This window comes from Halichoerus grypus, chromosome 11 (genome assembly GCF_964656455.1).
Source record: "Halichoerus grypus chromosome 11, mHalGry1.hap1.1, whole genome shotgun sequence".
Taxonomy (NCBI): Eukaryota; Metazoa; Chordata; class Mammalia; order Carnivora; family Phocidae; genus Halichoerus; species Halichoerus grypus.
The window spans coordinates 94,569,219-94,595,056 of NC_135722.1; the positions used below are offsets into that span (position 1 = coordinate 94,569,219).

The following is a 25,838-nucleotide window of genomic DNA, read 5'->3' on the forward strand; positions in this document are numbered from 1 at the left end:
ACAAAATCGGTCTCTTTTCTGCTAAAGGTATTGAGAGCATGTTGCCTAAGATCCCTACGATAGCAGCTTCTAAATGCCGCTTACCATAGCTCTGCAACACCCTGCAGCTAAGAAGCAGAAAAGTGGCAAGTGCAAGAGTAAAGGAGCTGGAACGCTAGCAGAAAATCTGGGTTAAAAGCAGGTAAAGCTGCATTACCATAAATTCTTGGTTATCTGAGGGAAATCTGATTTCAAGTTCTCTGTGGCACTGGTTTAAGAGACTGCAGTGATGATGACCTCCCAGAGCAAGGGGTTAGGCTTTTAGCAGACTACTAGTAAGTATCTCATAAAGGTAAGCACGGAGTTCTTGTGTTCTGAGACTGCCCAGATGGCTGAAATGGGGGCTGATACTCACTCTGACAGTATATGGAGCGTTGACCAGTAAATTCTTTATTTCAGTAAAGTTACTAGCAGCCCTCTGGGAGGCCCACATCTTGGAACCACTCCTGCTGTATTCCACCTAAAGTGAAAAGAAGAAATTATTAGTAAGGTAACCAATGGTCTGGGACATCCTGATACCTTACAAGGAGGCAGGAAGAGAGAGGGAGGTGAGATGCCAAGTGTTCTAATGGGTGGAACACGATTTACCCGGCTACATCAAATCAAGTCCTAGCCATTCAGAACACGTTTCTGCTCTGGCAGACCCAGAAATCTATTCACATAGACACACAAGGCCCGCCGCTCCTAGAAGTTACTTACAATGTACTCTCGGATGAGGCCATGGGTGTGGGTGGGAGGAAACCAGTGGGCCACAATCACACCTTCCTCTTCCCTGTGGAGTGACAGCTGGAGATTTTGAGGGGCGTCTGGCACTAGAAAAGAGTCAGCTCAGGGTTAAAACCCATCTGCATACTGGTAAAGGAGAGGAACTTTCCTGAGATTGAAACAAAGACTAGAAAGAATCCAGAGCCAGCATTGGGACCTATCCACCAATAAAGGCTGTAAGCTTGTATGCCTGCACCCTGCCCGCAGCCTGCCCACACCCTGCCCGCACCCTGCCCGCACCCTGCCTCAGGGTCACATGGGATGTGCTGTGTACTTCCTCCGGAACCTATTTCAATTCTCCCTTGCAGGCTTTGGATGACCGTCTGACACCCCCGGACTCTACTAAACAAGTGTTAACAAAATCATAACACACAGGTGTCAGTGAGTTTTGCTGTGCTTCACACCTCCGTGCCTTCTCCAGGCTCCCCCCGTAGCTATCCTGCCCTTGTGCTGGAAGCAACCAAGGAGCTTCAAGGAGCTTCAAGGAGCCCTGGTTCCTTTTTATGAAGAATGGCACAGAAGCCTCGATCTTAGTCACGGGTGTGCTCACTGCTATGGAAGTGTCATCTGTCTGGGCCTTCCCAGCTGACGGAGCAATTTATGTGATTTATGTGATACCAGCCTGCCTGTGGACACGTATCTCTAACTATTTTATACGTGAGCATCTGAACGTACATCAAGATCAACAGGAGTTCATACAGAGGTCTCCAACAGTAACCCAAATGTAAGCACGGGCCCTCGCAAATGCAAAGTTCACAAGACCCTAGGGACGAAGATCACTGGAATAAGCATGGAGTCACCTGACGTCAGCTACCGTGAGAGGCGAGGAAGCAGGGAATTCTCTAGGACATGTGAGTTTCGGTAAATCTCTTGAAAACGGAGCCTTAGTACTCCTGACGTGCCTCATATTTTAACAATGATGATCTCACAAATACTGAGTACTAGGAGATTGAAGGTAGAGACAGGAGCTAGAGAAGCTACGCAGAAGGCGGCCATGTTGGGCACGATCTGAAGTTAACTTCCGAAGGTAGCAAAACACCACGTGACCTAATAAGGAGAATATGTGCTCAACAGCTCAGGCAGGACCATCAAGCTTCGCCACAAATCTTCTGTATATATGCGGCCCGTGTCATTAGGTTCCCACACTCCTGAGTGTCCTTGGGAAACTCTCTGCAAATCCCACAGGAGGTCTTGGACACACCATAAACGGAAACTAGAATACTTACGTCCTTCTGGTGTCCGCAGAGTCACGAAGTCGTTGGTGTTGTGCACTTTGCTGAGACACTGGACCTGCACTTTGACCTGATACGTGGTGTCTGGCTTCAAGACTTTTAATATGGTGTTGGTTTTATTGCTGTGGGTCTCCACGGTCTTCCAGATGCCCTCTCCGACCACCCTGGCCAGAAGAAGAAAGATATGGTCACATCAGAGCAGTGTGGGGTCGCAGAGGACGCCGGGCTCAGCTAATGAAGAGCCGCTCTGCTCTGTGTACACCACAAGAGTTTGCAGAACGTCCAGTGCTGGTAAGAACACTGTTTTCTTCTCTCACGGCAAAGATGGGACCCACCTGTAGTAGACGTTATAGACACAACCAGCAGAGGGCATTTTCTTGGGCCGCATCCAGGTCAACGTTACGTCCCCAGAGAAGTCGGCCGTCCATTGAAGATTCTGTACTTTGTATACAGTTAGTTCATCTAGAGAGATGAAGGGGGAAAGGGAAAGAAAGTGGTATCTCACAAATCCTTGCGTTTCAAAGGACCCAAGAGGTCCCTTGATGTTTAAGCAGACCTACCAGGATCTAGATTGTCAGGCCACGGCCAGCCTCTTAAGACATCACAGAAAAAAAAGAGTTCAAGCCTTCCTATACGACCTTGCCCAGTGTCTCCTAAATTTCCAGTCACGGTATTTTCCTTGCATTTCGCCTCCTTGTCTACACGGAGGTAAGCCTGTTTCTCAAGAGAGAATTCTACAGGTCCAGGGACAATGTCCTAGCAGGATCCATTACTGCGACAGACCGAATGTGTGTGTCCCTCCAAATTCATATGCTGAAACCCAATCCCCAACGTGATGGGATCAGGAAGTGGGGCCGTTGGGAGGTGATCAGATCCTAAGGATGGAGTCCTCAGGAGATGAGATGAGCGACCCCAGAGAGCTCCCTCACCCCTTCCATCATGTGAGGACACAGGGAAGACGGCCGTCTATGAACCGGGAAGCGGGCCCTCACTAGACGTGGAATCTGCTGGTGCTCTGATCCGGGCTTCCAGCCTCCAGAACTGAGAGAAGTAAGTTTCTGTTGTTTAGAAGCCCTTCAGGCTGTGATGTTCTGTTAATGGCAGCCCAAAAAGACTAGGACAATTACTAAAGGCGCTCCAGACAGAAGGACTGCGTCCACCCCGCCACGAAGCCTGAGGCTCTGGGAGCGTGGTGCACCCGCACGAGGCGGGACAAGCCTCCCTCCACCGGGCGCTCCAAAACCGGGCAAAAAGCGGTTTCCCCTTCAGGCTGAGGAAAGGCTCACAAGGCTCCCGGCAGAGTGCCCGCGGCGGGTGGAGGCTGAGCCCAGGGCCCGAGGGCTGGCACTCACCGCTGCAGGCCCTCTCGTCGCTCTCGTCCGAGCAGTCCAGGAAGCCGTCACAGCGCTCCGAGAGCACGATGCACGCCTCACCGTCCTCACACTTGAACTCCCTGCTCGCACAGGTCAAGGTGCTGTGTGTGGCTGCAACACAGGGGAGGGCACGTTGTGCTAACAGCAGATCGTGTTTAGGAAAAGTGGTCTGCGCTAATCAGCTTCTGATTCAAACACGCCTCTGGAACAAGGACTAGTAACCCCCACGGTGGCACTGGGATGCCTCCTCATCTGACGTGAACAACAGGAATCCGCCTCCCGGAAGAGGAAGAGCTTTGGGGTCAAACGATCTAGAGTGGGTGCAATAATTTACAGGCTCCACAGTGAGTCACTGGAATTGGCCAGGGTTCAAAACTTCTGTTCTAGAATGAGAACAAGGAATCTTGTTTTCTCTCTGAGACACTGCATCTGCTTCTGAAAACCACACTTTGAGATGCAGGTAGAAAAACTGGGTAATGTTCTCGCGAGAGAACCAGCATGGTCAACAGGAATGGATAATGGATCCAGAATTATGTTCCTAGAGACAAAAAGATACAGGGGGTCGGGGTGGGGTGGAAAGTTTTAACAACTATCCTCAACCGGCGAGTGCTCACATGAATGACGAATTAAGACTGTGCGTGTCGCTAGTGTGGATGTACAGACTTCAATTAAATATACTTTTAAAAAGAGCTCTCTATTATAGTAATTGTCATTGAAAGAAAGGAAATGTGAGGCTTTTTACAAACTACAATCCCCCATCTCCTGGAAAATCATTGTATTATAGAGCTCTGTGACATGCTGAGCTGAAATTGGTTTGCCTTGGGGAGGTTGGAAGGGGGGGCTTGGTTATAAATAAAACTGCACTAGAGAATTTAGAAAACGTTGGAGACCCACTAGTATAAGAAACCCAAGATGGAATTCATCCTTCCATCTATCCATCCACCTAACCACCCATTCACCCACTTACCCATCCAATTCAACCAGCCACCCAGTATCCACCCACCCACCCACCCATCTAGACACCCATCCATCCATCCATCTACCCCTTCATTTATCCATCTACCCATCCATTCATCCACTCATCCACCCATCCGTCTACCCCTCCATTTATCCATCTACCCATCCATCCATCTATCCATCCACCCATCTTCCCAACCATGTACCGAACCAGTGAATATTCATGTAAGGCCTACCATGAATCAGGTACCGTTCAAGATGCTAAGAATATGGTGATGTGTACAACAAAGGACCTACCCTCACAGAGCTTACTTTCTATTGAGAGAAACAGTAAAAAAGTAAGCAAATCACTCTGTGGTTTTAGATAGTGATTAAAAACTACAAAGAAACATGAAAAGAGAAACAGTAACAGAATGATCGACAGGGGTCATGTCATGCAGAATAGTCTAGGAGAAACTCTATGAAGGGCATTGTTTTAGAAAATACCAAGATCCCCCTCCCAGAATTATTCCACGTGGTAAAATATATCCAAACAACAGGTGAGTCGTAAAGCTGGTAGGTGTTTGAGGTTTCTTTATGAAACATGTCTCAACGTTTTTTAAAGTGGGAAAACATAGGTTTTAGAAATAGAGAATACGGGGGGCGCCCGGGTGGGTCAGTTGTTAAGCGTCTGCCTTCAGCTCAGGTCGTAATCCCAGGGTCCTGGGATCGAGTCCCACATCAGGCTCCCTGCTCGGCAGGAAGCCTGCTTCTCCCTCTCCCACTCCCCCTATTTATGTTCCTGCTCTCGCTATCTCTCTGTCAAATAAATAAAATCTTAAAAAAAAAAAGAAATAGAGAATACGGTTGTTATTAATCTCTGAAAATCCTTAAGCTGATAATTAAACAGATGATTAATTGGCACTTGGAAGAGAATGTGGCGGCCTTCAGGGGCCAGTTTCTCCAAGAAGAATCTTGTCATGTTAATCTCATTTCCTTCTTTGATAGGGCTCTCAGATTAATGGATTGAGGAAGATTAGAAATAGAGCACATCTTGATTTTAAGACCCTTAACCAGGCAACATCCTTATGAATAAGGCTGATTTGGAACAGGTAAAAGAAACTTATTTAAAGAATGCCAATTAATGAATTAATCTCACCCAAGAGGAAGGTCCTATTTCATTTCCTCTGTTAATTATTTTCAATGTTCATCTTACTGTGCAGTTACTTATTTGGCTGAAATGTTCCTGTTATGATTTTGGGAAGTATGGGATCAATCTGCCCTGTTATCTTGATGTCCCAAAGATCCATTTGAATTTTACCCTATTCTCTCGTTTCCCTCTGTTATTTCAGAGTATTCCACTATAAGAACTTTGAACATGGCATGATGAAAAGGTCACAACCTTGCACAAAAAAACAAAAACAAAACAAAACAAAACAACAAAAAAAACCTAAATAAATATCCCAGTCTGGTACTGACAAGGTGATCTCTGAAGCTGATTCTCCTATCTCTAAAATGGAGATATGGGACGCCTGGGTGGCTCAGTCGGTTAAGCGGCTGCCTTCGGCTCGGGTCATGATCCCAGGGTCCTGGGATTGAGTCCCGCATCGGGCTCCTTGCTCGGCGGGGAGCCTGCTTCTCCCTCTGCCTGTCTCTCCCCCTGCTTGTGTTCTGTCTCTCTCTCTGACAAATAAATCAATAAAATCTTAAAAATTTAAAAAAAATAAAAAATAAAAAAAATAAAATAAAATGGAGATAATCCCAAAATCGCAAGGTTATTATGAGAAATGAAGCAGGAGTAATGAGGTCTCCTGCTCTCCAGAAATCCTCCCGAGCGGTGAATTCCTCTGAGACTACTCACGACAGTTGGCCTCGTCCTGGCCGTCCTGGCAATCTTGGTGGCCGTCACAGCGCTTCCAGTTGGGGATACACTTCTTTGGCTGGCGACACTCGAATTCAAATCGGTCACAGCGCCCGTGGTGAGTGGGAATGGAGGCAGCCGTGACATTTGCTGGAAGAAAAAGTTTTGAAAATTCACTTTCTGAGTACTGAGGGAGCTGGTCAGCAAGAGCAACCAACTCAACCTGGTAGGAAATTCAGGAAATTATGGTGCATTTGGAATGACGACGGGGGCCTGGAGACAAATGTAAGCTCTGGATAGGGAAGACAGATCAACAGGACACAGCCATCTAATCTTGGAAGCTGGAACGCAGACAGCGGTAAGTGACTCAGGGGACCAGAGAAGGCTGTAGCCCATCCTAAGCTGTCACTGCAGAAAGCAAAGAACTCACAAGATCAATATCACAGAATCTTCAAAAAGCTGAAAAATGGTATCTGTGAACAGAGAAGAGGAATAAAGGCAGTAAGGGAACAGACCGAAGAATGTTTGAGCAGCAGCAAGATTCCCTACGTGCCCTGCCCCTACCAGCCCCATGCAACAATCACCCTGGACGTCACCCCCCCAGAAGCCTGGAGGATTGTTACGTGGAGGGTAAAAGGGCTGGTTAGAAGGGCCTAGTGAAGAGCAAGAATGCCATACTGAAGAGAGGGGGTTAAACCCTCAGATTGCTGAACGCGAGGAGCCTGGTCCCCATCCTCATAAGCCCTGGCAGGAACACCTTTATTCCCTAGGCAAGAGATTGTAAAAATCTCCTCAAGGGAAATCGACCAGCCTCGGGAACAAATTCTCAAGCAACCCAGATCAAAAGTTCCCCACCAAACAGCCCCACCATGAAACTCAAAGCTGACAAGCCTACCTGTGTGCAGAATCTCTTGCATTTTTGTCCCCACCCTTAAACACAAGTAAGCAACCCAGGATTTGGGGAAAAACCTTTGACATGAAAGACAGAAGCGAGTACAGACCCCTTCCCTGCAAAAAAAGAACATTTGGAGGAAAGAGAGACTCTGTAAGAATAAAACCTCAAACATAAATATCCTCAATATGCTCAGAACATAAGAATATCTATTTCTGCATGAAAAAAGGACAGGATGCCATGCAAAAGGAAGAGTACGAGAAATTTCAAAGGTAACTGTAATGGAAAACTCAGGAGCAGAGCTGGTAGAGCTGAATCTTCCAGAAAATAGAGGGGGAAAAAAAAGGGGGGGATCAATTAAAAAATAGAAAGGTGACAGGACCACATCAGTAGATCTAATGTATGAATGACAAGAGTTTCAGGAAGAAAGAGAAAACAGAAAAGATTAATGGAATAATTCAAGAAAAATTCCCCAAACTCAAATACATAAGTTTCCGGAATGAAAGAGGCTATCAGTGTCCATCCACCACACTGGATGGAAAGGGTGCACATCGTTGTGAAATTTCAAAACACTGGAGCCAAAGGGTATACCCTACACGCTTCCAGAGAGTAAAAACACGTGACATGCAAAAGATCACAATCAAAATGGCTTTGGATTTCCCAGGAGCTGCTCAGTGACAGGAGCAATCCCTTCAAAATTCTGAAGAATTACTGACAACCAAGAATTCCAAACCCAGACCAACAACTACCACTCACATATGAAGACAGAAGAAAAACACTTTCAGAGAAGCAAGACCTCAACGATGCCTCCCACGTTCTGTTTCCCAGGGAACCTTCTGGAAAATGTGCTCTACCAAAAAAATGGGATTAAACTTAAAAAAAAAGAGAGATAGATAAAAGAGAGAGAGAGAGAAATGAAGAATGAGGGAGAGAAATCTGGGATATAGAAAACAGGATCTCGGGGCACCTGGGTGGCTCAGTCGTTAAGCGGCTGCCTTCGGCTCAGGTCATGATCCCAGGGTCCTGGGATCGAGCCCCACATCGGGCTCCCTGCTCAGCGGGAAGCCTGCTTCTCCCTCTGCCACTCCCCCTGCTTGTGTTCCCTCTCTCGCTGTGTCTCTGTCAAATAAATAAAATCTTTAAAAAAAAAAAAAAAAAGAAAACAGGATCTCCAAAATGAGAGAAGTCAAACAAGTCCTTAGAATGGAGAAGCAACATCCCGGGAGACATGTGTGGCCCAGGCACAGAGAGTGACAAGCACAAACCCCAAGCAGCAAACTCAGAAGACAAACACGTTGAAGGCTGTCTTCTCTGTGTCCTTGGCCTCTGCACCACCTTGTCACTGGACAAAACTACGGGAGGGTGCACTTCAACAACACAAGGGAGCAAACCAAGAAAAGCAAGACACAAGACCCAGGAAACAGCGACTCTAAACCAGGAGAAAGGGAAAAGGAGTCCCAAGGAGGGCAGTGAAGGCCCAGGGGCAGGAGGGGGCGGTGGGCGTGCAGCAGGCCTGGACAACACTGGGCCCAGAGAGGAGGATCCGGGCTGGTAGAAGGGATACCCCCAAGAGAAATTCTGGGGCTGAGAAATCATTGATACGGTGACCTTGCAGAAAGTGACCCCTAGAGGCAACTGAGGGGGGTAAGCACTAGCAGACGGCACACAATAACCTGAGCTAACAAATGAAACAACAAGAACCAATTACTAATTTGGGGATATTGTGCACATCCCATGGTTTTAACTGGATTTTCAAAGGGGCCTCTCTTACACCTAGAACCCCTCTGCTAAAACACGGTGCATGGGGAAAAGCGGTAAAAAATGAGGCTAGAAAGCCAAGCTAAGGCACATCACAACACTAATGCGTGGATAGTAAGGGGACCACCAGAAGGTTCCAGACCAGGGATGGCATGATCATGCATCCATATGCAGCCTCTTGGAAGATAAACTGTAAAGGGGAGAGACACAAGGCCCAGAGACCAGTTAGGAGATTTGCAGTGCAAAAACCAGATCCGAGAGCTGGTGAAGACCCAATTAAATTTGCCCTGATGACATACACACGAAAGAAATCACAGAGGCTGAAGGAAAGATGGAAATAGGAATCTGCTCCCTGCATTAAGCAGAATTTGCTAGAGCCTGTTAATATCTGCTCAGAGGTTTTAATAACCAAAAGACAATTTTGAGAGGAGAATCGAATCATTAAACAGATAGGTAGGTCTTGGGGGCCAAGGACAGAGATAACAAAAAATTTTACAATTTGTTTTAATTTGAGAAGCATTTATAGGATGCTATCTGCCTATTATTGGAATAAGCACAGGGGGGATTCAAAGTAGTATGTGGCATGATCCCAAAACATGAGGTCCGTATAATCGCTTGGAAAAGAAAGATGCCCATGCATGAGATGACCAGAAAGCAGTGCATGGCAGATCATAGTGAAGAATCTAAAGGACAACAGGTAAGTATGAGACTGGAAAAGAGATCCGTGCCGATTACAGGACTCCGTGAACGCTCCGTGGTGGTGGGCTTGCGAGGGAAGGTGACAGTGCACTTGCTCCAAGCAGGAATCTCAAACTTCAGCGAACCCAGCAGTCACGTGGGGAGCTCCTGAGCTCCATGCAGAAATCCTAATTCTGTAGTTCTTACAGACGCTCCCAAGTGATTCCATTACAGGTGGTCTCTGTTCCGTACGTTGATAAACTCTGGTGACATATCAAGGTCTCTTCTAGCTACAAAAACCATGCTTCTGTCTGCTGCGATGGACAGTGGGTTTCAGAGAGGGGGAAGTGGGAGGGCAAGGTCGAGGAGGACAGAGGTCTCTGGTAAGGCAGAAACTCTGCTGAAGGAGTATCAACAGAGAAGAAGCAGGTCTGTTCAGAGAGGATGAGGAGCCCGGCTTGGCAGACATGCAAAGTAATGGCAGGTAAGGAAGGACCTTGAAAATAGGACTCAAGGGGTAGGATCTATCCTTGGGACAAGAGAAAACCACTGAGCTTTCAAACAGTGAAGCACTGGGACGATTTAGTTTTAAAGGAGGAAAATGACTGCTGATCTAGAAGTTTGCTAGGAAAAGGATTTGCAAAGCGAAAACAACTGTCTATTCTCTTACTTTAACCGAGCCTGAAATAGAATCCCGCTCAGGAAAGGACACAGCACCCTTACCTCTGTTCTGCCTACAGTTAAGGGGGGGGCGCCTGGGTGGCTCAGTCATTAAGCGTCTGCCTTCGGCTCAGGTCATGATCCCAGGGTCCTGGGATCGAGTCCCACATCGGGCTCCCTGCTCAGCGGGAAGCCTGCTTCTCCCTCTCCCACTCCCCCTGCTTGTGTTCCCTCTCTCGCTCTCTCTCTGTTGAAAAATAAATAAAATCTTAAAAAAAAAAAAAAAAAGAAAACAACTGTCTATTCTCTTACTTTAACTGAGTCTGAAATAGAATCTCGCTCAGGAAAGGACACAGCACCCTTACCTCTGTTCTGCCTACAGTTAAGGGTCTCAGGGTTGACTCCCACCTCCCGCAACACGGTTACTGCCCATGCCTTCAGATGCCTGTCTGGGTCCGGCCACTAGATGGCAGTGCTTACCCTCCTTTAGCAGGATGGGCACCAACGAGCCAGCACCCCGTGAGTTTAACACACAGGCAAACACTTCCCCTGTAATTGCCATTGTAATTTCCTGTGGAGAAGGAAGCAAAGGGGGCCCAACCGCAGCCAAGGTGGGAAGCCGGGCGGCTGGCCTTCTCGTGCAGGAAGATGAGAAGGCGGTTAGAGGAGAGGAGACCCTCCAGCTCTTGAGTGCTCTGGAGGTGAGAAGCAGCCCGCACCACAGAGCACAGGGTCCCAGAAGGCAGGGGGCACTGAGCCGGGCCACTCTGTGCCCAGGGCGTACCCCCAGAAGGTCCGTTCCACAAAGGCAGGTGCCACAGGAGCGGGCAGGGCCAGCACTCACCAGGCGAGGGGCAGGCTTCTTCATCCGAGCCATCTGCACAATCCCGGTACCCGTCGCACACCCAGCTGTCCATCACGCACGCCCCGCTGCTGCAGCGGTAGTAATTGGGCAGACACGTAGAGGGCCCGGGAGTGGGGGATGGGAGGACATGTGAATCTGAGCAAAACACAAGCAAGCAAGAACACCCAAAGTGTTACAAGACGCTTGATCCCAGACCAAAATGTGTCCCCAAACTTAGCGTGGACGTCCCCGTTTGAGCTGCCCCAGCCCAGGGAGGCCAGCGTGAGGCACGGTTCTGATCGCAGCTCATCTAAAAATCATTTATAATGGGGTATCAGAACAGACCGCAACCTCTTCCCTTTCCTGGAGCAGATTCACCCAACCCCTATTATGTGATCTGTGTTAATATCTGAACGAGTTTGCTTTTGCAGGGGCTCAACAGGGGCTCAGTGCTTTTGCAGGCTGATGGAAGGAAGGTGACTCAGAGTGCGAGGGTGGATGGAGAACTCCCACTGAGTCTACACACTGTGCTGGTTACAATTCCACTGCAGCTGCCCTGAGACCCAGTTCAGAGAGGAGAACCCCAAAAAGGAAAGTAACGAGCACGCGTCCCACACCAGTGCTCCTCGGATACGACACGGCACCCGTATCACCTAGAGATCTTGTTACGATGCAGAGTCTGACTCAGAAGGGAGGCCTGGGGTGGGGGTCGGAGACCCTGCATTTCGCACAAGCTCCAAGCAGATGTGGATGCTGCTGGTCCGCAGGGCATGCCTGGAGTTGCCAGGCTCCAGAGCGCTCACTGTGGCCTGCAAAATATGGCCCTTGAAACAGGAGAAACCAACCACACTGCTTCTAAAGTGGGAGGGGGTAGAAAAGAACTCAGAGAGTTGCGCCCCAAATATCACTGAATAAGCCCGGCAGCGACAAAACCAACTTCAATTCTGTGCAGAAAGGGGGCCGTGTGCTGGTGTGTCCTGGTGACGGGCTGACCCAGGACCCTCACCTGCGCAGTCCCTCTCATCAGACCAGTCGCCACAGTCGTTCTCCCCGTCACATTTCCACCTGTTGGGGATGCAGTGGCCGTTCTCACACTGGAACTGGAAGTAGCGGGAGCAGTTCGGGGCTTCTGTGGGGTTTTCTGGGGAGATGAACCACACTGTCGGTCAGTGTGAACGTACACACCAACCAGACAGACACGGCCTCCTCAAGGCCCAAGTCCCCAGGCAGCCTGCACAGTCCTACCAGATACAGGTAAGGCGGCTTCTTGGACCCAAGCCCCATCTTCCTGGATCCCAGCTCATGCTTCTCTGAGCCACGCTTCTAGATCTTACAAATAATACCCAAATTTTCATTTTGACGCTTTACCAAAGGAATGATATAATTACTGACTCTGACCCAACAGTGACAACGACTCTATAAAGTTGTGGAATCTGTAACCTTTAGGAGAGGAGAGGGAAGCACTCTCCAAAAGATTTACCGTAATTCCTCTACTGTATTTCTTAGACATCACGTGAACTTCCCGACTGGGGAAAGAAAAGGAACCAGAACAAACATCCCCCAACACCGACTGGGGGCAGGCTGCCACTTCAAGACTCAATTCCTTACACAGAGATTCGAGAGCTGGCAGGAACCAGCGCTGAGGAAGGAGAAGGCAGAGCCTGCATGGGAGTGGGCTGAGAACGGCCTCCTTAACCACAGGCGGCACTGTGACCGGAGGTTAGGGACGAGAGGCTGAAGGTCCAAGCTCTTACCGCAGTTGGCTTCATCCGAGTAGTCACCGCAATCATCCATGCCGTCGCATTTCCAGATCAAGCTGATGCACACTCCGTTCTGGCACTGGAAACTGAACTCATCACAAACCTTGTGGAACTCGGGCTCTTGGGCTAGATAAGGAACAAGCATCCATAAATTCCAGGTTACTGCCATACTGAAGAGCTCAAAGTGGGACACTGCTTGGAAACGAGAAGAAAGAGCAAACTGTCCTCCACCAAGAGATAGGCCGGCTACCGGGCTCCTTGATGGCAAAAGCCAATTGAAGGCCTAACCCCCAGTAGCTCAGAAGGTGACTATATTTGGAAACAGGGTCTTTAAAGAGGTGATTAAGTGACAATCAGGTCATTAGGGTGGACCCTCATCTAATAGGACTGGAAAGAAAAGGAAAGCAAGACACAGACAGGCACAGAGGGGCACACTGAGGGAGAAAGAAGGCAGCCATCAGCAAGTCAAGGACGAGGACTGCAGAACCAACTCTAGACCCGAGATCTTGACCTCAAACTTGTGGTCTCCAGAACTGTAAGAAAATGCATTTTGCTGTTTTAGCCACCCAGGCTGCGGTCTCCAGTAATGGCAGCCAAGCAGACTAGCACGAGTCGCTACCACAGGCAGGGCCCAGTTTTAGGAGCGGGGCCAGGGCAGTGCACGAGACAAAGGCCCTGCTCTCATGAAGCCCACACTCCAGCTAGCAGAGACAGGCAGTCCAATAAATGCATTGCGCGCAAAGCGGTGACTCGTGCTGGGAAGACCCCTGGCACCAGGCAAGGGCTACAGAGGGATGGGTGCGCGGGAAAGGCCGGTCGGAGAAGGGGCTCTCTGGGCCAAGACCCCGGTCCTCCCACACCTTCCACTGATACGGACACCAACCACCAAAGAGCAGTACTTCTGAAGCAACAAAGGTCAGTCTTTCTCAGAAAGGGCCAGACTGGACCCTCAAGCAAGACCCGTGAACCAGAGCGGCCCAGCCCTTTGCAGTGTCTCCAGGGACTCGCCCCTGCACCCCCGCACCCCGCCCCCCACTCACAGCATCCTGCGAACTCCGCGTCCTCATCGGAACCGTCACGGCACTGGACGATTCCGTCGCACACCATGGAGTGGAACAGGCACTGTTGGCGGTTCTTGCACACGAAGTCCATGAAGCGTGTGCACAGGGGCTCTGAAAGGGGTCCGGGGTGGGGAGAAGGCCGTGAGCGCCCAGGACTGGGGGGGGCGGGTATAGATGTGCCCTCAGGAGACGCAGGAAGACCCACTTACTGGGCACTTCTGTGTGCCGAGCCCTGAGCTACAGCAACTGACCCTCGAGACAAGGTTATGAGAGATTTTACTGCCCGGCTGTCACAGGAGAACAGAGGGGATGGCAGCATTGAGTATTTTGCCCAGAGTACCCAGCGAATGAAGGGGGAGCCAACCAAAACTGACATCCAGACCTGGGTGTCTGCCGTCCAAGCTCACGATCTTAATCACTAGGCACAGAATCCTGGTTCTCTACTACTTTTTCTATAAAGGACCAGAGTTACGGACTGAATCGTATCCCTAAAAATTCATATGTTAAGGCCCTAACCCCCAGGGTAACTGTATTTGGAGACAGGGCCTTTAAAGAGGTAATGAAGGTTAAATGAGGTCATCCGGGGGAGAGGGTCCCTGATCCGACAGGGGCAGGGTCCTTCGAAGAGGAGACACCGGGGATGCGGGCACAGACAAACGGCCACCCAGGACACAGCCAGAAGATGATGGCCTTTGGACTCGAACTGCGACATCAGCCTGCCACCTGGGTCTCCAGCCTGCCGGCCTACCCTGCAGATTTGGACTTGCCAGCCCTCATCACCGCATGAACGGATTTCTGAAAATAAATCTCTCCCCAGAGATACACACATCCTATGGGTTCTGCTTCTCTAGAGAATGGTGGCTGACACAACCAGAGAGCGAATTCTCCAGGGTGTGCGAGTCCTACAGTCTCTATCATGACTACTCCACGCTGCCGCTCTTGTGTGGAAGCGGCCCCAGACAACACATAAACAGGTCATGACCGTGTTTAAAGAAAACTTCATTCCATAGAACGGCTTACGTCTGGGCTGGCTCTCCCCCACAGTCCATCCTGCTAACCCCTGCATCGCAACATCGGTTCTCAAGCTGGGCTGCCCATCACAATCACCTGCAGCACTTTTTTTAAAAATCCCAATGCCCGGGCCACGCTCCAGACGAATTACATCAGAATCGGGGAGGGGGGGAACCCAAGCACAGTATACTCACAGATGAGCACCACTGACCCAAGACAACCTCTGTGAGTCTAAAGGAAACTGGGATAAAAGAGTCACCTGGCCGAAAATGTTACCCAAGCAACACTAATAAAACCAATAAAGTAGGATAAGTAAGTGTTCAATTCAAAACAGTGGGTCGACTCCTGGAATATACTGCAACCAAACAACAGTGTTCACCGAGCTACGACCCATTCCGCCATCACCCCGCTGCTAACCCCCTCCCTGCTCCTCTTCACCCAAACTACGGTGCCCTGCCACCGTCAGCCTCTCAGAGTCCTGCACCAACTCGGGTTAAAAGCTAACCACCAGCACGTACAATTCAGTCCACTATATGCGCTTCCCCAGGGCAGGGAGAGGACTCACCACAGCGCTGTTCGTCCGCGCCGTCCGAGCAATCCCGCAGACCGTCACAGTGCTTGCTGGATGGGATGCACGTGCCATTCGGGCAGCGGAATCCGTTGCACTTCTTCTCTGAAATGCAATTCAACAACGGAAGGAAATGACGGAGAGGAAACAGGCAGGCACTCACATGCGTCGTTGTGCAGGTAGAAAGCTGCACCACCCCTAAGGAAGGTGGGTGACTGGTAACCGCGGCCACAGTTACCGATGCGGCACATTGTGCCCAGCAATGCCATCGTAAAAATGTAACCTACCCACCCAGGTGTAAAATAGTGTAAGTACGAGGTTATTCGTTGCAAGGCTCTTTGTAACGCATGGAAAACCGTCCACGTGTCCATTAATAGGGGACTCTGTGATGCCTTATTGTACACAGGAACACGAGACTGTCATAAAGGCACTGAGGAAGCACTCTGTAAAAATGTATCGTGGATACACAGTTGTACGAAAAAAACAAGTTACAAAAAAACATGCATAGCACACTACTTGTATACAAGAGAACAAGAATACACAGTACATTTAAATTTGCACATGTGCACAAAAATATCCCAAAAGGGTATACAACCATAATTTCCTATGTGGACAGGGTTGGAATTTGGCAGCTGGGGAGAAAAATGTTTACTGAACACCTCTTGATACTTTTTTTTTTTCCCTTTTGAACCATGAAAAAATGGAACCATGTTACCTCCTCATGAGTACATACTTTTAAGCAAAGCTTCAGTGAATAAAAAAAAGGGGGACATGAATTCTGATTATAAATCCTGGTCTTTGAAAGCTCTCATAAATCACCATCTTAATTCTTCAGGAATTCTAAACCAAAGCCCTTTTGGAGAAAGTCCATCCTAGAAATGTTAAGAATCTTAGGTTTCGCACTTAGTAGAGAATTCTTAGCATGAGATAACCCTTTCTCCTGAACGCAGAGCTACTGCCCAACGTTAGGCTTAAAAGTAAATTCTAGCAGGTCAGTCATGGCCACTGCAAACCCAACTCTTAGGAGAACGGTTCTAGGAGGGTCAGGTGTAAGGCAAGAAAATGTGTTTTAATCCCATAAAAGGCCATCATGGAATAGGAAATTATTCAAAGGACATCAAACAGAAATAGGAAGTGAGTATCATGAGTCGGGGAAATATTTAATGTTGCTAAGTATAAAAGCTCTTTTTAAAAATGTATAAAATTAAAATTACACGAGACAAACTCCCATTCATTAAATCAGTGAAAACAGCTAAAATGTAAGCTCAAGGGAGACTCAGGGAAACAGACACTACGCTACTGACAGATGCTTCGGGAATCATTGCTTGGAAACTCAATATGGAGACACTTAATGAGAATCACTGAAGTCCATCAGAACCTCTGACCCAGCAATGCCATACTGAGGAACATATCCTAGGAAGTATCTTCAAGAAAAAATAAGCCTTCATTTCCAAAGAAATGGATAATTTTACTACGCATAATAGTGTAAAACTAAAAACACTCAAATGCCTGACCAGGAAGCAACTAAGTAAGTCAGAGAAACACAAAGTGAATGTGCATCTGCCACGAAAATGCTGACTATAGAAAAATACAGACATAGGCAAACATCTTTAATACTTTGCCATGAGAGCAATAGGGCATACAACATTGCAGACAATGACTACAATCCCATGAAGATCTGGAAGTATGGTGTCAAGTAACAGGAAATATATATATATTGGTCTCTGCCCCTGGTTACTGGCACAGAGCTCTTGAAACCCTTGTAATTCCCTACGGAACAGAAGTGTCTCGTGTTCTAATGGGGCTACTCTGGGTGGGCTCCTGCATAGCTTTTGGATGGGGGCTGGTCACCAGAAAAACCATGCCATGATTAGAGGCTTGGAACTTTGAACCCCACCCCTGATCTTCTAGGAAGGGGCAAGGGATGGAGACTGAGGTAATGATCGGTCATACCTATGTGATAAAGCCGCTATAAAAATCCCAAAAGTATGGGGCTCAGAGAGCCGCCCAGGTTGCTGAACACAGAGATGCTGGGAGAGCGGCAGGTCTGGACAGGGCACGGAAGCCCCACAAGCCTTCCCCATACTTTGCCCTATGCATCTCTTCCATCTGGATGTTCATTCTATCCTTTATCACGTCCTTTTCTAACAAACTAGGAAACGGGTTTCCCTGCGTTCTGTGAGACATTCCAGTAAATCACTGACCCCAAGGAGGGGGACCTGGATATATAGGTGGTCAGTCAGAAGTATGGGTGACAACTTGGAGGCTGGTGACTGGCATGGGAGGCGGGGGCAGTGCTGGGGACCGCACCCCTCACCCGTGAGATCTGACACCATTCCAAGGAAGACAGAGTAAGGAATAAGTTAACTGGAGGACACCCCCCCAGCTGGTGCTGAAGAGTTACTTGATGTGGAAAACACATATGTGGTGGCCAAGAAGTGTTGGAAGTACTGTGTGAGCAGAATACTGAGAGCAAAGGAGAAACACGGGGATTTTTTTCCTGCCGACATTAGAAAAAAAGGATAATGACAGAGAACCTTAAAGTTATTTGGCATTGGGGCACCTGGGTGGCTCAGTCGTTAAGCGTCTGCCTTCGGCTCAGGTCATGATCCCAGGGTCCTGGGATCGAGCCCCACATCGGGCTCCCTGCTCCGCGGGAAGCCTGCTTCTCCCTCTCCCTCTCCCCCTGCTTGTGTTCCCTCTCTCGCTGTGTCTCTCTCTGTCAAATAAATAAAATCTTTAAAAAAAAAAAAAAAGATACTTGGCATAAAACAGAATTTCATGTATTTGCGTTTGTGTGGCGGCTATTTTGTGAAGGTAAGTGACGACCTCAGAGTTCTTTGTGAAATCAGTTACGCTGAAAAAGTCCTACCTTTGGGGTGGTGAGCCATTTTCCTACAGGATGGTAACAGAGTACTCTTAGTCACAAAGCATGCGATTTATACAGAAACTGTTGGCTAATTTCTGGCGGAACACTGGTCATTTCTGTATGTGGTGACCGTACTTAGCACTCTGGGTGGGTGAACTGGTTTCCGTTTCCTCTCTTCGAAGCTGTTATGGAAAAGCAGTGAGGCAAGACAGCTTGCCTGCCAACGAGGACAACACAACACACCCCTCGACATCCTACAGCAGTGCCATATAGAAGCTGGGAGGGTGTGTTCGGTTGTCCGCGTGGGCACCCGGGCGCAGCAGAACAGTACTCCAATCCCTGGCCCATTTGTTGCCTCTGTTCCTGAACGCCAGACACTAGGGACGCTCCAGGTGGAGGCCAAAGCATGGGCATTTACCGCAGTTCACTGGGTCCTCGTCAGAACCGTCTTGGCAGTCCATGTCACCATCGCATGCCCACCGCTGGGGGATACAGTGTCCGTTGCGGCATTGGAAGTTGGAGGCCTCGCAGGTGTGATAGATGGCTGTCAGCAAGAGAGAAGAGAGAAAGTGTCAACGCCACCCTCACCTCTGCTCCCCCACCAACCGCCGAGGAGCTGACCGAGGAGAGACAGTGCTGGGTAATAAGGTATGGACCAGAGTGCCGGAGTTCCTCCCTGGCCAGGAGCGAGGCACCTGGGGTTGCCCTGAAGGTGGGGTGCAGCCTCCTGATCAAGCAAATCACTTGACTCTGTGAGTCTGTGAAGTTACACAAGCATAGATGTACAGGTTTAAAAAAAAAATCATTCACTTTTTGCAACCACCTATGACGTGAGGGTTATTCCCCATTCACAGATAAGACGCAGCCTTAGAGGGGCGCCTGGGTGGCTCAGTCGGTTAAGAGTCTGCCTTGGGCTCAGGTCATGATCTCAGGGTCCTGGGATCCAGCCCCAAGTGGGGCTCTCTGCTCGGTGGGGAGTCTGCTTCTCCCTCTGCCCCTCACCCCGCTCTTGTGCTCTCTCTCACTCTCTCAAATTAATAAAGTCTTTAAAAATAAATAAATAAAAAGAATTAAAAAAAAAAACAGCCTTAGAGAGATTAAGAAACTCGCCCACGTTCACAAAGATAAGTAAGAGCCCCAGCGCTCTCCAAGTCCAAAGCCTGTGCAGTTTCTGCTCTGTCTTGCTACTTTATCTTCTTACATGAACCCACTCACTCATCCAGATTCTGTGGGACAAGGAGAGGTGGTGTGTGCTCCGGGGACCGCCTCTAGACCTGGTCCAGACCTGGGGGCATCAATCTCATCTATATTGACATACAAGGACCCCTGTAAGCTCTGAAAAGCTGTGATTTCGTAATTCTCAATAAACAACCCAATTGCAAATATGGAAAACTTCAGATCCAGAGAGCACGGAAGATTTATCCAAACTCACACAGAAAGGTCCCAGAACCTCCTCAACTTGTCTAACTCTCCCGACTGACATCTACCAGCCCACAACACATGGTGGCCGCTACAATCATTAAAAGAAAAAGACACAAGTGAAACAGTGCTGTTGTTATAAACCAACAGCCTTGTTTGCATACATGGGCTGAGGCCACCTGGAAGTCCTTTAGAAACATCTCAAAAAGACTAGTTCGAACGCAGAGTAACTGCCTCAAACCCAACCGGCACTAGTAACCACCTCTCCATTAGATTTCCCCTTCCTCTGCTAAAACAGAAAGCTGTTTGTGTCTCTTCATTGCTGAATGAAAGCCAGGGCTGGCCTTGTTTACCTCTGATATAAAATAATACAATCAAGATGGATGGGCTCTCTGTTAGCTTAACCATGTGAACAGGATGTCTTTGCAACAGATGAGGCAGAACAAACAAAAGTGGGTTACTGAGTGCGTACTATAGTTATTTATTCAATCAAGATGGTTGGCAATTGCTACTCAAGGATTGGGAAAATGGGCTTCCAATGCCCTCTAGAATTTCTACTGAATTTTAGGCTATTTTGTGCAGCAGTCTGAAATACAAAGAACCTGATTTTTCAAACCACTTTAAAACAAGTGGTGGTCCATGACCTGTTGTCTTCTTATCTCTCTGAAGATCAAGGCTATATGTGTAGTATGCAAATGGGTCTATAGGAAGTTTTAACATTTTACAACCTTTGGCACTCAGAATCCAGTAAACGTCTTTTAAAGATATACTTATATCCCTGATAAGAGGAGTACGTATACGTTGCATGTTACGTGAGCTTTTGCCCAAGTAAGCCATTGCCTGGAAGACTTTTGATCTGGTGGTTTTACAAGTCTGACAGCCCTTGAAAATATTCCTCAGCAAAGCCTTGCTCATTTTCATAAAATATACTGCTGCCTAAGCTCACTGCCATACTGATCTACTTGTTATTATTCAGCTTATGCATCTCATTTTTAATTGAAAACAATTTCGGAGTGCTAATGGAGTTTCCAAATGACCATTCTGGGAGGCATGCCTGAGATCTCCAAAATCTATCACAGAAGCTGAGCTCAGAAAGACTAATCAGTTTGTATAATTTCATTTAAGTGGCCAGGTATGAATGGAATTCTTAACACATTCTCTTTTTCTGAATTTTCCCATCTTCTGAGTAACTTATTAGGTCTCTGACATGGAGTGTCTGGTAATTAATACATGTTTAATTATTACCTTTTTCTTTTAATTATAAGGATGGAACAGATTGACTTTAATACAGACTAAAGAATGGGGGGAGAAAAATAAGAATCCTTTGCACGGCAGGAATCATTGTAACTGTGAGAAAGGATGGGCTAATGGGGTACATGACCATGAAATTAGAGGATCAGGATTTCTAATAGAGGCCATCACCCTACACCTTACTCTCGGACTTGGACAGATCTTCCTTGACTTCCTTCCGCTCTGGAACACTTGATCAGAAGCATTAACCAAATACAGGAGGGGCAGAAGAGATGGATGAATTTATATGGTAAGAAAGCACTTCCAGATTCATTACAAAGCGCTGGACTATGAGGAGGCGAATGAGGGGAGAAAAAAATGTGACTATCAATTCAACTTGTATGATGAATGACACAGAAATAATAACATAAAGCATAAAGAAAGGGCCCTGAAAAATAAAAGGCAGACTTTGAAAAAGAATCAGATAGAAATTCTAGATATAAAAAATATAGTCGTGGAAATAAATATAGCTCAGGGGATGTGTGAAACAGCCAGTCAGATTCAGCTGAAAAGAGAATTGTTGAACTGGAAGAGAAGACTGAGGAAGTAACTCAGATTCTAGCACAGAGTCAGAAGGAGAGCACAAATACAAAAACAGGAAGCATGAACAACAGAAGGACACAGCCCGACAGATGGCTGAAAGTAACCGCTAAAGACGAGACCAGAGAAAGCAGCAAACAGAGTTGAAAAGATCACGGCTGTAATTCCCCAGAACTGGTGAAAAACAAATCTTTAGCCGCTAGAAGGAAAACAAGACTCAGGAGCAGGATGAATAAAAATAATTTCACTTAAGGAGGTGAAACCACATAACAAGAACAAACAAACAAACAAAAACCTACAGATACCTGGAGAGAAAAGAACATCTGATTGTTGTTTGAACAGATCACCTGCCAGGAGAATTTAAATCAACACAGAAGAGGCCAGAAGGAAATAGAATAATCCCATCAAAACACTTAACGGAAAATTACTACCAACCGAGAAACCCAGATCCATCTGAATTCAGGATTGAGAGTGAAATAAAGATACGTTTATAGAAACAAAATCTTGAAAGAGCTTACTATTTGCAGACTCCTGTTGCAAGAAACAGAGAAAGATGTACACGGGGAAAGGAGACATCAGGTACAAGAAGCAAAGGTAAATGGTCACTAAAATATAATAACAATGATGAATATTAGGATTCTTAAAATGTACAACTAAAATACCAAATATTTACGGAGTCTGTTTGGAAGTCCCTGCAGGTCTCGGAGAGGGGAAAGTTACTACATGAAGACCATTAACCGCTGAAAGAACAGAAATTAGATGTTTAAGCTCAAAATCGATGCAGGGAGGTGGGGAGAGGGAATAAAGAAAACTCAGTCCCATGGAAAACAAAAAGCAGGGAGGACAAGAGCAAAGACCATGCACACGAGCTGAGGCCAACAGGAAATCCGTGGACCCCGACCGATTTTCTCTAGCTTTGCGGATGATTTAGTTTATTAGGTCAGGAAATGAAGGGACGCGCCACACATTCTAATGAGCTCGCAGCTGACCGCCAACTATTTTGAGATACCAGGGAAGGGGAATCATCTTTAATAGGTTTGGAAGAATAGTCACTGGAACAAGGGAGCAGGTGAGGTGCAAGCACTTTACATTTTCCCCAGACAGCCCTGCCAAAAAAAATCGGAGAAAATCAGGAGTCTCGGACGAACCCACCCATAGAAATGAGCTGTTAATTCATCCCGGAGGAGTGGCACATGCTGCTGAAACACAAAACTGACTAATGTGGTTGTGCTAACAAGATGTTCAATCATTTTGCAATTTACAAACTGAGATTCCCAAGTGTACCCCTCTAATTTATTAACCAATTATCCACCCGAGCCCACCGCTTCCAAACAGCACTCCGTGTGGTTCCTGGGCTGACGGCAGGACAGCAGTCCCTTCATGGACCCTGGCTTTTCCTCCTTCTGCAGGCCTTGCTTGTATTTGGACAGAAGCCTCTTCCCGCAGTCCTTCCAGAAGCAGAGGTGCAGACATGGAGATTGCACCAGAAAGGACAAGGAGCAAGTTTAGGGTAAGTTCATAAGGGGACAGAATTTGGTAACATCACAGATCATCCTGTGTGATGATACTGCATTTGAGGAGATCCATTTACTCCTGAAGGCTATAGAAGGCCATCTCCAAATGAAAATGAATGCAGAGAAGCACTTATGTAAATTGCCCAATGGGCAGAGGTTCTTGCCAGGTGCTGGGCACTGGGAGAATGCAAAGGAGTCAAAGGTCATTCCTGCCCTTCAGGAACCAGATCTAAACTATAGCATAACAACAGCCGTCTTTTTGTTTGCTTTTGCAAATTAGTAGGCATGCTTTGAGCTCCCGGGTGCTGGGCAGTGTAGGAACTGGTGGGGTATGCGGGGGCGAGGGAGATTAAGACAGGGGACTTGGGAGGTCTGCCACAAGAGTAATGATCCACGCCACGTGAATGAGAAGTTAATGCAGTAACAGTGAATGGGAAAACAAAGCCTAGAAGCAGATCTGCCCTCACCACAAAATGGAATATGAAATATGAAACATGAAATAACCTTAGCCCCATCACTAGAGGGATTTAAGAGAGAACTGAGTGATCATTTCTAGAGGTTGCAGAGAAAATGTACTCATCAGGTACTGGGATCGGATTTTATTCCTCCACGGTTTCCCCAATTCCTTGCTCTCTCTATTCCACCATACTGTAAAATGGGTCTCATTCACTCATTCATTTATTCATTCATAAAAAGTAGTGTAATGAACATGCATGAGAATAATTAGAACATGACCTCCACCTCACACCACCTAGCCTTCCTCTCATATTATTATGCTGTTCCCAACTTTATTTTTCATGAAATCTTACCCAAAACGGGTGCAAGCAGAGTTTAGGTTTGCAATGTTTGGGGAACTCTCGGATGCTCCATTCAAAATCATAAGCTAGTTCAGTGCTACTCAACGTGTGGTCCCCAGACCAGGGGCCAGTCTATAAACCGTGTATTACTGGATCCTGAAGAAATAAGCTCAAGCCAGAATGTGACCCGACCATATCACTCGGGGACACTTGTTTAGTTCAGTTAACGCTTTTTTCACAGCAAGACCTTCTCAGTGAAGAAAGCAGGACGTCGGTTTATCTTTCAGCACAAGCTCATCACAGTCCAGCTGACGGCTAAGGTCCATTTCCTAGCGCCCAGAGTCGACGATCACGTAGGGCTGCAGGGCGAAGCAGCACACACGCACCCACGTACTGCCAAGGGAGAGCAGGGATACTGACCAGTACAGTTGGCTTCATCAGACCAGTCCCTGCAGTCATTGTCCCCATCGCACACCCAGGAGGAGCGGATGCACATGCCAGAGCTGCAGCTGTATTCGTCACTCCGGCACTGGTGCATTTCTGCAGGTGAGATCACAAACACAGAGCTGTGAGGACAAAGGCTGACTCGGAAATCCGTCTCAAATCGAGCTCAGGCGTCGGCGCTCCTACGGGCTAGAGATGCGTGCATTATCCACATTATCATCACTGATCATCCGGAGACAGAGTGGACTTTAACCAGGGATGCCAGCTCATCGAGGATGGACTCCAGGTGTGCTGACACCCTCACATTCTGCTTTTAAAGATTTTATTTATTTATTTATTTATTTGAGAGAGGCAAGTGGGCGGGGGGGGCTGGGTGGAGGGAGAGGGAGAGGGAAAATCTCAAGCAGACTCCTCGCTGAACGTGCAGCCTGATGCAGGGCTTGATCCCAGGACCCCGAGATCAGGACCTGAGCCAAAATCAAGAGTCAGACGCTTAACCAACTGAGCCACCCAGGCGCTCCCGACACCCTCACATCCTTGCCACTGGTTGCCTCCAGGCCAAGAACAGCATTACCCATGTATCTCAGTGCACTTCACAAATATTGTCTTAGCTTGCTACGATGGGCAGTTTAGGAGGCAATGCTCCAGTTGCCCAGAGAGTAGAATCCTCGAGAATTCCCAAGAAACAGAAGCCTTCTAGAGACAGCGCCTGTGGTTCCAGAAAAGGAGTAATGAGAACTCCGAGTGAGCTGATCAGTACGAGATGCTCAGATTGGGGAAAGTGAGATCAGTGCCGAGCTCCCAACATAGATGAAACTGGGGACCTTCTGTGGGCAGAGCTCCAGGGCTGCTGGCTGCTGGGCTGCCTCTAGAAAGGTGGGTTCCTGAAGTAAATGAACCCCTGCAGCCTGACCAAGACTTGCAAGCAGGCTACACTGGTGACATCTTTTACAGACCCTGGAAATGTCATCCAAATGGCATTTCAAAGATCCTATGGAAACAGGGGTAGCCAAGCCTGGGGCCAGGGTGGCTGCCTGAGTTGTGTCATCCAGGAGACAAGTTGATGGTGAAGTTGGGGATTCAGATATTTGTGAAGAAACAGTCTGGAGACTTATGAAGAGGACCTGTCTCTGAGGATATCAGGGACCGAAACCCTGGGATGGATTCCAGAGACATTAGCATGAACAGGCTGTGAACAGAGAATCTGATGCGAGCCCAGTACGTGAGAGAGATGGTATCACTGCAGTCTCCTTCCTACTGAGCTGTGCCCTTCAACCCTGTGCAGGTACTAAGGAGGAGGTGGGAAGAATGCAGGGAAAACAGCCCTGAATCCCAAAGACTGCTTTCCGGAACTTTCTATTTTTACAAAGATGAGGGAAAATGATGGGACCCCCGTACACATAAAATTCCTCTGAGAGCCAGCCAAGGGGCATTTCCCCTGCCCCCCTCGTTTCAGTCCCTGGGGTCAAACGACCTGCTGGTGAAAAAGCAGGCCCCATCCATAAACACATGCGCAGCTAGACTGAA

The 25,838-nt window shown here is 47.8% G+C and overlaps 1 protein-coding gene across 2 annotated transcripts in view; it reads right to left on the bottom strand.

Annotated features, from left to right (window-relative positions):
* The window catches only part of SORL1 (sortilin related receptor 1), a 152,108-nt gene that overhangs the window by 24,186 nt on the left and 102,084 nt on the right, over nt 1-25,838 (bottom strand). For both annotated transcript variants that reach the window (XM_036088009.2, XM_078058847.1), the window contains 13 exons: nt 24,288-24,407; nt 18,726-18,851; nt 15,436-15,543; nt 13,839-13,970; nt 12,793-12,924; nt 12,045-12,179; nt 11,039-11,194; nt 6,207-6,356; nt 3,389-3,520; nt 2,372-2,498; nt 2,031-2,200; nt 739-851; nt 395-499 (listed from right to left, as the gene is read on the bottom strand). In XM_036088009.2, coding sequence (XP_035943902.1) covers nt 395-499; nt 739-851; nt 2,031-2,200; nt 2,372-2,498; nt 3,389-3,520; nt 6,207-6,356; nt 11,039-11,194; nt 12,045-12,179; nt 12,793-12,924; nt 13,839-13,970; nt 15,436-15,543; nt 18,726-18,851; nt 24,288-24,407 — 1,706 coding nt within the window. The remainder of the gene's footprint in view (nt 1-394; nt 500-738; nt 852-2,030; nt 2,201-2,371; nt 2,499-3,388; nt 3,521-6,206; nt 6,357-11,038; nt 11,195-12,044; nt 12,180-12,792; nt 12,925-13,838; nt 13,971-15,435; nt 15,544-18,725; nt 18,852-24,287; nt 24,408-25,838) is intronic.